Source organism: Nipponia nippon, unplaced genomic scaffold (assembly GCF_047370975.1).
Source record: "Nipponia nippon isolate SJK-2023a ecotype South Korea unplaced genomic scaffold, ASM4737097v1 scaffold_15, whole genome shotgun sequence".
Lineage (NCBI taxonomy): Eukaryota > Metazoa > Chordata > Aves > Pelecaniformes > Threskiornithidae > Nipponia > Nipponia nippon.
Genome location: NW_028262331.1, coordinates 10,585,354 through 10,597,690, shown reverse-complemented (window position 1 = coordinate 10,597,690; position 12,337 = coordinate 10,585,354). Strand labels below are relative to the sequence as shown.

The following is a 12,337-nucleotide window of genomic DNA, read 5'->3' as shown; positions in this document are numbered from 1 at the left end:
CCCCCGGGGGCAGAGCAGGGCGCTGCCACGCCTGCGGGGCGCCGGGCGCCCACGGCGGCAGGGAGCGGACGGAAGGGAAGCGGCCGCCCCGGGCCCGGGCTGCCCGCAGGGGCCGCGGCCCCGGCCCCGGCCCTCCCAAAGCCGCGCCCCCCGCGGGGGGCGCATGCGCCGCGGCCGCCTGCCGCCGGGCCGCGCGGGCGCAGGCGCGTCGCGTCTCCGCCGCCGCGCAGGCGCCGCCCGCCGCCGCCCGTGTCTCGGCGCTCCCCCTGGCGCTGCTGCTCGGGCGGGCGGGGGCGGCCTGGGCTCCCGCTTCCGGTGTGGTGTCATGGCGGGCCCTGGGCGCTGATGGCTGCGGGCAGCTGAGGGGCCCGGCTGCGCCAGGGATCCGGAGACCCTCCCCTCGCCCGGCGCCTCTGCTGCCGCCCGCCCTGCGGGGATCCGCCCCCCTCCCTGGCCGGGCAGGCGGGGGGACATGGCGGCCCACAAGCCGGTGGAGTGGGTGCAGGCCGTGGTGAACCGCTTCGATGAGCAGGTAGCGGGGGCGGCCGTGAGGAGGGGCGGCGGCGCGGCCGCCCCCCGCCGCGCTGGGCCGGGGCCGGCGGGGGAGCAGGGGCGGCGCGGGGGGTGCCGGCGCCGCGGGGAGGGCCGGGGCGGGCCGCCGCCGGGGGTGAGGGGCCTCTGCGGGCCGGGGGACCGGGCCGCGGCGGGCGGGGAGGGGGCGAGCGGCGGGGGAGGCTGCCCCGCTCCCCGGGGCGGAGGCGGCGGGCGGGAGCGCTGCCTCCTGCCTTCTCCCCCGCCGCCGGCTTCCTGGCCGTGCCGGGGGGCAGAGGCAGCCGGGCCTCCCCCCCGCCGGCGCCCGGCTCGGCGGCGGGTCCCCGCTCGGCCCCGGCCGGGGGGCGGCGGCTCGCTGCGCCCATTGTGCAGGGCAGGGCGGCTGGGTGGGGCCGGGTGCTGCCTGCCGCGCTGTTATCCCTTGCAGCCAACCTGATGCTTCCCACCTATTTCTGGAGGGGGGGATCCCGGTCTCGGTGGCGGAGTGGCCTCCCCTCTGCCAGCCTGCTCGAGATGCAGTGGTGTATCAGTCAGTTCTGTCCAGGGAGGGGGCGAGGTGCCCGGTTCCTCTTCGCTTCTGCTCCCCCACCTCTTCCCAAAGTGTGTTTGCTTTTCGTAGACGTTCCTGTGAAATTTCCTTCTTTGCTTTACATCGTCTTGCTCATCAGAAAGGAGGTAAAGCCTCAAGAACGAGTTTAAGGAGGACTGCGTGGAACGGCTCAGGCGATGCTGCCTTGTTCCCCATAGCATAGCGGTGGATGTCAGTGGGAAATTTCATCCACGTCGCTGGGAGCACAGTTGTGTGGGATGAAGAGGGCTCTCTAGCCAATGTTGTTATAGCGATAGATATTTACTTCTCTTTACAAAAGTCAGTGCTAGTAGTTTGGAGAAGGATTTTCTGAATGGAAGGAAGAGGGATTTGTTGGCCTTAGACTTTGTATTTCTCTGATCCACATGCAGAAACTGCTTACTGGGATTAGGTGGCATGACTTTCTCAGTGGGGCTAAGCTTAGTGCTTAGACTCCGCATTTTTACTCCCAAGATGCTTTCCTGACGTGTGAGCGTGAGCTCAGTTTAGGCTGAATGATCAGTTTCTGTGCTGTCTGTCTCATTTTGCTGTGCTGTGAGTACAGCCTTTGTGTCACACAGGACACAGCTCTGTAAGACCCTGTTCAGTATAACAACTATTAGAAACAGAAAGCTGGTTCTATAGGTTGCATTTTGTTCACTTGCCTTAAAATCGTACATCCCTCTCGGTGATGCTTGCCTTTTAACAACCTGCAGAAAGATTGCGGCCTGGTTGAATAAAAATAAGCTGTTCCTTTTTACATTTGTATTAAAGCTGCTGTAAATGAAGTTTATTTAAAAAAGGAAAATATGAAACTTTGTCTTTCGACATGAAAATGATGCAGATTTTTCCAATACATTTTAGGCATATTTGCATAGTTAACTTATTCCCCCCCCTTATCTTGAGTCATAGATCATTTTTTCCATAAACTTAAAAAGCATGGTACTGATTATGCTCCCAATAATGCAAGAAAATGTTTCTTTGTGTACTGGTGTTAAAAGGCCCTAGGCTTTGTCATTTGCTTTGTTATGTATATTGTGGAATTGGGCTAGCCAACATCTGTTAGGAGTTAAGAACTTCAGCTTTTTAAACACAATTATTTTTCTATACATTTTATGGGATAATTACAGCTAGGTGTACGGGCGGAATCCTCTCCTGATAGGAGGAAAGCTGTTCTGATTTTTGAAATGCTAAAATATTGGAGTTGTAGGGATAATATACATCAAATATGGTATTGACTGTTGTAGTCATAGTGTAGCTTGCGTGATAGGTGCTATTTACAAAATTTTGATTAGTTTATTCCATATTTTTTGTTTAACCAGTGCATTTTTTTTTAAATGTCATATCATCAAGTGAATGAAGCAATGAAGCAAGGATGAGACATTAATCTCCACTTTTTTGTGAGAAGTCTTCTCTCTCATTTATTAATTTCAACTTGGGGTTCTCAATTTTGTCTTTTGCTTTTAAAACATCATTTCCTCTGCCTTGCCTGGTCTGACAGTGATCTTCACGGTGGAAAGGTGACCGTTCTTAACTGAATACCCAAATGCCAGATTACTGTGACACTATCGCTACTGCTAAATGCATTGTCAATCAGTGGGGGTATATATTGCTTCTTGTGACTCCTTACATTTGTGTCGTTATTGGGTACTCGTGGTTATTAATTTATCTACATGTTACATTTTAGACTGCTCATTGGAGCATCGAGTTCATACTTCATAAAATATACTGAATGTATGCACGTTATTTTAGCGGTGATAATGCATTTTTGAGTTTTTGCATACTATGTCTGCCCTTCTAAATGCAGGACCTCTCGATTCAGCACTGGGGGAGCCGCTGCTTATTATATCATTGGTGCGTTTGGATAAGGAAAGGGTGCTCATCTTTGTGGGTTGTTTAGTTTTGGGTTTTTTTCTGTGGGGGAGAAGACAAAACTTTTCAAGGTTTCTTCCTTCCTTTACAAAGGAGGAAAATGTAACCGTCTTTCACCAAAATTTATAGATGTAGGCAGGCTTTTCATTCATTTGCTAAGTGCTTGAATTCATTTTAAGACAGATGAAACAACAAACTGAGAGAATGCTAATCTGTATTGAAAACAAGAAAAATCAGTGCAAACCAGTCTGTTCTTGTCTACTCTTGTTTATTGTTATAAACGCTGCTTTAACCAAAATCTGCTTTTGTGTGTACAATTCTGTGGGCCTAAAATGACTGGCAAGCATAGTTTTAGGAATTAACCAATGACTGGCTCACTGAATAAATTTTTCAAGTACATTGCCAGTCTTGCCCAGCTGCGCTCACTTCTGAGACTACAACTGCTGCCGTGCACTCTTCTTTGAGCTACCCTTGAAGGCTGTGTGAAGGTTTCAGCTGGTGCAGAAAGAAGCTATTGATGGTACATGTGAGGCTACATGACATTTCTTATATAGCACATATGAAATCTCTTGACTGATTTTGTATGTAGTAGTTATTATATTTTTCAGTGATCAGGATAGAATAAGGCTGCAGGAGCACAAAGAGGCTAGGCTATGTTTTAGTAAAATTCTCTGATTTCAGACATAATCGGGTCTTTGTAAAATAAAATTATCTCTTTTTTCCTATGGAAATGTTCACTTATGATTTTATGTACTGTATTTTTAGAGTATTTTTAAATGTGTTAAAAGCTGAAATCATGGGAAGGCTGATACAGTAGTGAAATAGTTCTAAGCATAGTCAGAAGAGCCTTACTGCCTAAACCATTTAAATCTAGACTGTTTTAAAACTATCAGATATAATAAAAGCTATTAATCCTATATAAACTTGTGGTGACTTAAGTGATAATGATATGCTTTAAAGAAAGAAGCCCTTTATTATGTGGATTATGGTTTAGGCTCCCCATTTGTAGTTTATGAGATATGATTGCTTTCAGTTAAGAAAGCTTTTGTAAAAACTGAAAGCCAGTAGGAATGTTCCATTCTTACTTTCATTAAAGGGTGTTAAATTAAAGCAAATATTCCCTCCTCCTGTTCATTCTCTCTGCAGCATTTGAAATCTATGCAGAGGCAGAGACCTGAGAAAGCACTGGCTGCAAGTACCAGCTTTGTGTTTTTCATTGCTGTTTTTCATCTTGGCTTGTTAAAAATCGCTAGTAGTCTTAAGATGTATTTTAAAGTATTTCACGTGAAGTCTGCTGACTGCACTCCCCAAGTGCAAGGGTATCTTTTGCCGTAAGGTAAGGCCGGTCTCCGCAGAAGATGGAACTTTCTTCCACAACTACTCTGTCTGGAACAGATTTCCACAGGAGCTGAGAACCGAGACAGACTATAACACTGCTCCTAAGCACAAGGTGTGCTGTTTCATCTTTCTCTAACATAAACCTGAAGCAGCTTTGATCTTATTTTTCTAAAACACTGTGTGTAATGTATTTCAAAATGAAGTGCTATACTGCACACAGGTGGTGTCCTAAAGAATAGATAAAGGAATGGCCCACATGCAACAGATGTTACCTGAGTCCACTAATGAGCTGCTGAAAAGCATCGAGATGATTTGATGATCCTTCCTTATTTAACACAGCAGTTTGTGTTAACAGTATGGGTAAATATACGTTTGCTTATAGTACCAACTTTTAGCTAGCCTTTTGAAAATATTAGAGCAGCCTATATAAAATATTTTCAGAGTTCCGTGCTCTTCTGAAGGCTTAGTCGTGAGGTTCTTTTACTAAATAATGCCTCTGTAGAAGGTGATGCAGTGCATGTTTATAGTTGGGAGGAAGATGCCTGTTGATTTTTAAAGAGATTTGCATCTGGTCCTGACAGTACTGATGCTAAGGAAAGAGCGGTGCTGTGTATATTTTCTGTCTCTCACCAGTACATCTGTGTGTTACAGTCTACTGAAGAAGTTCCAAGAAGTTATTTGCAAGGGAAAAGCTAGGTAGATTTCTGTGCTGTTAAGGATAGAACTAGGGATTTTTTTTCTAGATGTCATGTTTCTTGCTTTCTCCTGAATCTGAATCAAAGGCACAAGGCTCAGATGCATTCAGGCATCTGAAACTGCTTACTGAAAATGATGAGTCTATTATAGACAAGCAGAGAATTTCCTTCCCTGAGGTGGCTCCCCTGGAATGGCCTCCCACCTTCCCTTCTCCAAAGGTGGTTTAGACCACTGTGCTTTTCATGAGGGAGAGGCAGTGGAGGCAGCAAGAGGGCTCTGCAGTCTGCCACCACCGTGAAGTTGCATCTTCAGAGTGCTGAATTGCGGAGTACCTGTGCGTGGTTGGGTAGTGACTGCTGTCTGTATTAAGAGGTTTGTCAGGCTCGTGATTTCAAAGGCTGTCATTCTGAATCCTGTGGCACTCTAGGTTTATCTGTCAGATTTTGAATTCTTAATGTTCTGCAAAGTTGTATCTTGCACAAAAAAGATGAAATAGTGGCTTTGTTTGCAGTGATAAAGCACTTACGCTTGCTCCCTGACCTCTGAAAATAAGAACATTAAATACAGTTGTTTACTAAATAGAGATGATTAAACTTCATGTTCATTAATTACAGGTGGTAAAGAAAAATCCATGGCTTAATGTTAGCCTTTGTCAACAGACTGAGTGGAATATCTTACAGACCTTCAAGCCCATTAGTGGTGTTAGTTTCAAATCAATGTCCATGTACCTTCAGCAAAAGATTGTACCTTATTGCATCAGACTAGAGGATACCTGAAACAGGTGCTAATCTGTTCTACAGACATGGAAAACACCCGTTTTTCTTAATAATTAACATCGATGATCAAAGAGGGATTCCTTAACTGACCATTTTTGGATAAAAGTACATCAGTCTCTAAACTGTGGCCATTTCCAAAGATACGACAGTCTTGCACGCTATCAGATACCACAGGGCTTTCTACTTCTTAAACAGCTATGCAATTCTGTAGTAGCACTTACTGTTAAGTTTCAAAGCCAGTTTTTATAATTTGACCATTAAGATCTTGTTAAGAATGCACATTAAATCATTTTTTCTTTTTTCTCTGGAATAGCCAAGTAATTGCTGGCTTTTTTTTTTTTTTTTTTTTTTAATTTTAAATTGGCAAAGTTATTGTCTCACAAGTCTGAAGAGACTGAAATGCTTTTATCTCCAGAAACAGATAGGTAGGAGTGATTAAGCATAGGAAAACCTTTGCATTTTCTCTCTTCAGCAGGATTACAGACCTCCTGCACATCACTGTAGACAGAAAATTGACCAGACGACTTGTGGCTGCCAGACACCATTGTAGAATGGTTAATAACGTATGCCATATTAATGCTTAGGGGCAGTAATTTTTCAGATGCCAAACCTGTGTGTTGAAAAGACTTTTGAAGCGCTGTTTTAATATTATGTTCTAAGATCATAGAATCGTTAAGGTTGGAAAAGACCCTTAAGATCATTGAGTCCAACTGTTAACCTATCACTGGCAAGCCCACCAATAAACCATGTCCTCGAGCACCATGTCTACCCTTCTTTTAAATACCTCCAGGGATGGAGACTCAGTCCCTTCCCTGGGCAGCCTGTTCCAATACCTGACCACCCTTTCAGTGAAGAATTTTTTCCTAATACCCAACCCAAACCTGCCCTGGCGCAGCTTGAGGCCGTTTCCTCTCGTCCCATCGCTTGTTCCTGGGGAGAAGAGACCGACGCCCCCGGCTCCAGCCTCCTTTCAGGCAGTTGCAGAGAGCGATGAGGGCTCCCCTCAGCCTCCTCCAGGCTGAGCACCCCCAGCTCCCCCAGCCGCTCCTCCCCAGCCTTGGGCTCCAGCCCCTGCCCCAGCCTCGCTGCCCTGCTCTGGCCACGCTCCAGCCCCTCCATGGCCGCCTTGGGGTGAGGGGCCCAGCGCTGAGCACAGCATTCGAGGGGCGGCCTCACCAGTGCTGAGTACAGGGGGACGATCTCTGCCCTGGTCCTGCTGGCCACACTATTCCTGACACAATCCGGGGTGCCATTGGCCCTCTTGGCCACTTGAGCACACTGCTGGCTCATGTTCAGGCGGCTGTTGACCAACACCCCCAGGTCCTTTTCCACCAGGCAGCTCTCCAGCCGCTCCTCCCCACGCCTGCAGCGGTGCCTGGGGTTGTTGTGACCCAAGTGCAGGACCCGGCCCTGAGCCTTGTTGAACCTCATGCAGCTGGCCTCAGCCCATCGCCCCAGCCTGGCCAGGGCCCTCTGCAGGGCCTTCCTGCCCTCCAGCAGATCAACGCTCCGGCCCAGCTTAGCATCATCTGCAAACTGACTGAGGGTGCACTCGATTCCCTCGTCCAGATCCTTGATAAAGATATTAAACAGAACTGGCCCCAATACCAAGCCCTGGGGAACACCACTGGTGACCGGCCGCCAAATGGATTTAACTCCATTCACCACCACTCTTTGGGCCCAGCCATCCAGCCAGTGTTTTACCCAGCGAAGAGTAGGCCTGTCCAAGCCATGAGCAGCCAGTTACTCCAGGAGAATGCAGTGGGAAACGGTGTCAAAGGCTTTCAAGGTAGACAACATCCACAGCCTTTCCCTCATCCACTAAGGGTCACCTTGTTGTAGAAGGAGATCAGGTCAGTCAAGCAGGACCTTCCCTTTGTGAACCCATGCTGACTGGGCCCGATCCCCTGCTTGTCCCATATTTGCTGCATGATGGCACTCAGGGTGATCTGCTCCACAACCTTCCCCAGCACCAAGGTGCTAGCAGCTGACCATGTGCTATGATTCTGTGTATCTGTGAGTTGGCCTAGTCACATTTTTTTTCCTTAAATGATATTATTTTTTAATAATATTTGTGATTAGTGATTTAATTTACATTTTTCATGAAGATGGAAAAATTTAATTTTACGTTGGTAAGTAGAGAGATGAATTTGCATCTTTTGGGTGATAAATATTGATTTTAAAAAATAAATATCTTTTAATAGCCACTAATTCAGCTGGATCAGTCTTATCAATCCTGTCTTCTTGAGGGCATGTGGTTCAGATCTCTATTTCTAAGGTTTATCTGTTGTTGTATGCCTTTTGGAAATATAAAGAGAATAATAATCTCGTGTCATCTGTGTTGCTTTTTCTCCTACTAATAGTGCTTTGTTATCTCTTTGCATTTAGTAAACCTTGTGAGAATGGTTCTGTTTCAGTACTGTATCAGTGGCAGATTTGGGAGAAGCTGTAGATAGGTCAGCAGGGCTTCTTGAAGTGAAGTTCAGAAATGCATTTCTAGAAACGAAGTTTGACTTAAACTGTCTATGTGGCCAAAAGAGGTGTTCTAACAACTAGGGAGCTTGCATCACTGGTGTAAGCTGGTAGATACCTCAATGCTTCATCTTACAGATTAGCTTTTCTAGTTGTTTCAGCGATACCTGATATACGAGATGACTTGTATCCTGAATTCAGGATCCACTGGGTCTTGTACTGGATTATTCCAACTGTCAGGCTCAGCTACTTAATGGCTTTTCCTTGTCTTTTGCAGCAATGTTCTTTTTTAATTGATCTTAAAAGATTTAAAATCTGGTAGTTGGAAAGATTCCAGATTTCATCTACCTATTTTGTCTTTGTCCGCTGCTTAAGATAAGGCAAATTATAGACCAAAATGCCATTGTTCCCTGTCCTCTGTAGCTTATTTGACACCTTAAGGAGACGTAGTCAAACTGGATTAGAGAGAGAGGGTATATGGCAGCGCGCCTCTGGGTGGGCTGGACGTGCACCAGTGTAGTTATAAGGTTGTTGACTATTGCTTCCTATTTCAATGGTGAAAGTAGCTGAATTAGAGTAGTGGACTATCCCTTTGCTAAACTGAGATGAGTTCAAAATGGTGCATGTGTTCATAGTTTGAAGTTCCAGTTATCTTTAAGGTTTGTGTTTTAATTTCTGTTTCTAATTCAAATAAGCTATACAGGAAACCATTTGTGTCAGTCGTTCTTTTTTCTAAAATAAAATCAAAGGCAATGAAAGTGAATTGTCAACTTTTTTTTTTCTTTTTTCTTCTTTTTTTCCTGTAATGTTTAGATTGATGGATATTTGTATAGCAGTTAAATAGTTTTTTTGGTCACTCAGCACTGGCACTGCATTCCGTTAGGGGACATATGCTCCAGCATGTCAGAATGCACAAAGGAAATAGCTGAGAAATAAAAAAACCCAAACCAACAGTGCTAATATTTCCTTTTTATATAGTTTCCTATTTTAAATGGTAGTATAAAAAGCAGTTTTACTTCTAGGTGACCTTGTTGCAGTGGCTGTTGTGGCAGGAAGCTCCAAAAGTGTGTAACGCGATGTTTCCTTAGTGTGGAAGCATACAGAACTGGATCTATGACACAATTTCTTTGAGAGGCACTTCTGAAGTGTTTTATCACTCAGTGGTACTGAGCTTTTCTGCTGTTGTCAGCACAGAGACTTGAAAACTCAAAGAAAAGTACTAGTAATGGTGAAATTTTTAATTAAACGTATCTTATCTTCCACTAATGACTTCCGAAAATGTATTGTAAAAATAACATCCAACAATGAAAACAAAGCTTGAGTCATAAATGCTGTTTGTTCTGCTTTTTCCAGTTTTAAAATGAGCACATTGAAATGCATCGCCCTGTTTTAAAGCATTACAATCTGAACACTTGCAGGAGAATTTCCACTTCATTTTGTAATTACCTTGATTGCCTGGTGGAGCTTGGTGCTGTAGGAGGTCGTGCAGGCGAAAAGCATCGGATACGGCGGGGTGGTCCCTTAGGGTGGTTCCCTGGATGCAGCACTTGGTGCCACAGATCCCTAAGCCACTGTCTGAATCGAAAGCAAGCATTCCTCATGGACCTTTCTGGTGCCGTTGGGTCTTTGGTGTGATCTAGCATGGCAGTTCAGTCATTTTTTTAAATTAAGAGTCAACCATTCTCTTAGGAAAAAAACAGCCAGTTTCTGTTGTGGTCCTAGTCTGTGGTACCAAAAGAACTGATACTTCAAACCCAAACCACAGTTTATATGGGGAGGAAATTACACTTGGGCATAAAAACTAGATAATATATTAGAGGTACATTTCCCTACAAATGGAAGATGTCAGTGTTAAGTAGCCTGCATTTAATGATGCAGTCAAAGCTGTTGGAAAAAAAAAGTAACAGCCTTGGGGTTCTTTAATACACTTCATCTAACATTTTAAATATAGGCTTTAAACATTTATCAACAACGATAGTAATGTTAACTGGTCGGCAGAGATGTTGATGACTGCTGGCAGCAGTTTAACTGGATGACAGTATGGCAAGTGCCCTCCCCGGGTCTGCCGAGGCCCCCAGCCTGGGAGGCTGCTCTTCAAGCATTTTGCAGCTGTGAAGCTGGTTGTAATTCCTTGGAATGCTTCTTTTAACCTCTCTTCAACACTCTCACCCTCTCAATCTCCCCCCTTTCTAATGCAAAAATATTACATCCTGGCATTTACTTTGAGCTATCAGTGTCTTTCAGAGTACATGTTTATCAAGAATTCTAGTCAAAATTGGTTTAAAACTTGCAGTAGTAATTAAAGTTTCTATAGATAGGGAATTCCTAGGTCATGCTTTAAAACACAAATGGCATGTGTGAATTATAGAAAGAGGTGATAATAATGATTCCATTTTTGTTCCCACATTTGTTTGCTTTTTAAAAATATAAATCTTCAGTAAAATGAACTTTTCCAAAGAATCGCTTCTCACATTTTTGCGTGGTGGTTCGTAACGGGCCGACTCCAGCGAGGAGCGTGCAGGGGAAGCAAGTGCGTGCTTGGGAAGTGACTCGTTTGTGACCCTTGAAGAATTTGGGTACAGCATGAAACAAAGTGCCTAGTGTTCCCACAGGAGGAGCAACATCTCAGTTTTGTGCAGTCACTCTGAATCGTATCTTTCCTGGAAAAGATGCATTTCAAGTCGAGTTTTTACCACTGGGTGTTGGGCAAGGGTAGGTAATGCGGGGCTCACAAGTTGTGTTTGGCTCGCAGGTGCTTGAGGCGTGTTTGAGGCTGAGACTTCATCACCTGGCTAGCAGTGGGGCGCGTTTGTGTGGGGGCCCCTACGTAACCCAAGTCCTTAGGGCCTGCGGAGGCCGTTGGTGGTAGTTCCTCCCGGGCCTCGGTTGTACCTCTTGGCCAGTTCTGTCCTGCGAAGGAGCAGAGGACACGCATGGAACCACTGTTACCGCCTTCCAGCTCACCTCCTTTGTGAGCTGCTGTGATTTTACCGCCTCTCAGGTTTCAAGATGCAGTTTTGTTTCTTGCAGGTATTAGCCTTGTGAAGATTTTGGGTATTTAACAAGCCAATTTTTGAAATAAAGAAACTTTTCTTCTCAGAATTCTATCTTACTCACATTTTTCTGCTCCTTTTGATTGCTTTGACATTTGGTTTGTAGAAAATTTATCAGAAAATAGAGGTTTAGTTTCAATTCAGAAAAAGGAATAGGTGAACTTGAGTATTTTGTTTTATAGATAAATAATAGAAAGATGAATGTAGAGAAAATGAAATAATGTGTTTGTAGTTGTCTCTTGTAGAATGTTTTTCAAGGTTGCTTCTGGTGTCTCAAGAATTTTTAACCCATCTTTAAAGATGTAACTTTCAATTTAAAAAAAGCTTATAATGCTTATCTTTCTTTGTAGCTTCCCATAAAGGCTGGCCAGCAGAATACCCACACCAAAGTCAGTACGGAGCACAACAAGGAATGTCTCATAAACATTTCCAAGTACAAGTTTTCCCTGGTCATCAGTGGTCTCACTAATATCTTAAAAAATGTTAATAACATGGTAAGTTTTCTAATTTTGGATTGTTGGGTGGTTTTTCAAAATGGTTGTTATTTATTTGTATTATACAATCTGTAGAGAGTCACTTGAAATTTAGTCAAGTTGTTGCTTGCCTTTTACACTTAATTTTTTTCTTTTCATCTTCGTTGTGCTAAAGTTCACCAACAGCACTGAGCTCTGTTACATATGAAGGCGATGAGATAGTTGTGGCAGAGAAATCTAGCGGAAGGTGGTGATGGAGGGGAACCTTCTGTTAGTCATGGGAAGGGTCTGTAGCTGGGAAGGTATGTGGCTAGCGAAGGAGTGGGTACATAAAGGTACCTCGTACTACCTTGGGTCTCTGAGCAATGTTTAGATACCAGTAGAATGTGCTATTTGTTAGAAGGTGGGGGAGGATGTTTTCCATTGCATGGAAAGGTGCTTCAGTTAGCTAGGGAAGCAATGCTAATGAAGTCTATAGAGGAGGAATGCAGCAGGGACAAGGAGCTGCTGAGCAGCAGCACCGGGAGGTTTTTTTTT

General features: G+C 44.8%; 1 protein-coding gene across 8 annotated transcripts in view; it reads left to right on the top strand.

Annotated features, from left to right (window-relative positions):
- Positions 1 to 235: 235 nt before the first annotated feature.
- The window catches only part of NF1 (neurofibromin 1), a 111,754-nt gene continuing 99,652 nt past the window's right edge, over positions 236 to 12,337 (top strand). For all 8 annotated transcript variants that reach the window (XM_087751943.1, XM_087751942.1, XM_087751945.1 and 5 more), the window contains exons 1-2: positions 236 to 532; positions 11,678 to 11,821. In XM_087751943.1, coding sequence (XP_087608069.1) covers positions 473 to 532; positions 11,678 to 11,821 — 204 coding nt within the window. In that variant the 5' untranslated portion in view covers positions 236 to 472. The remainder of the gene's footprint in view (positions 533 to 11,677; positions 11,822 to 12,337) is intronic.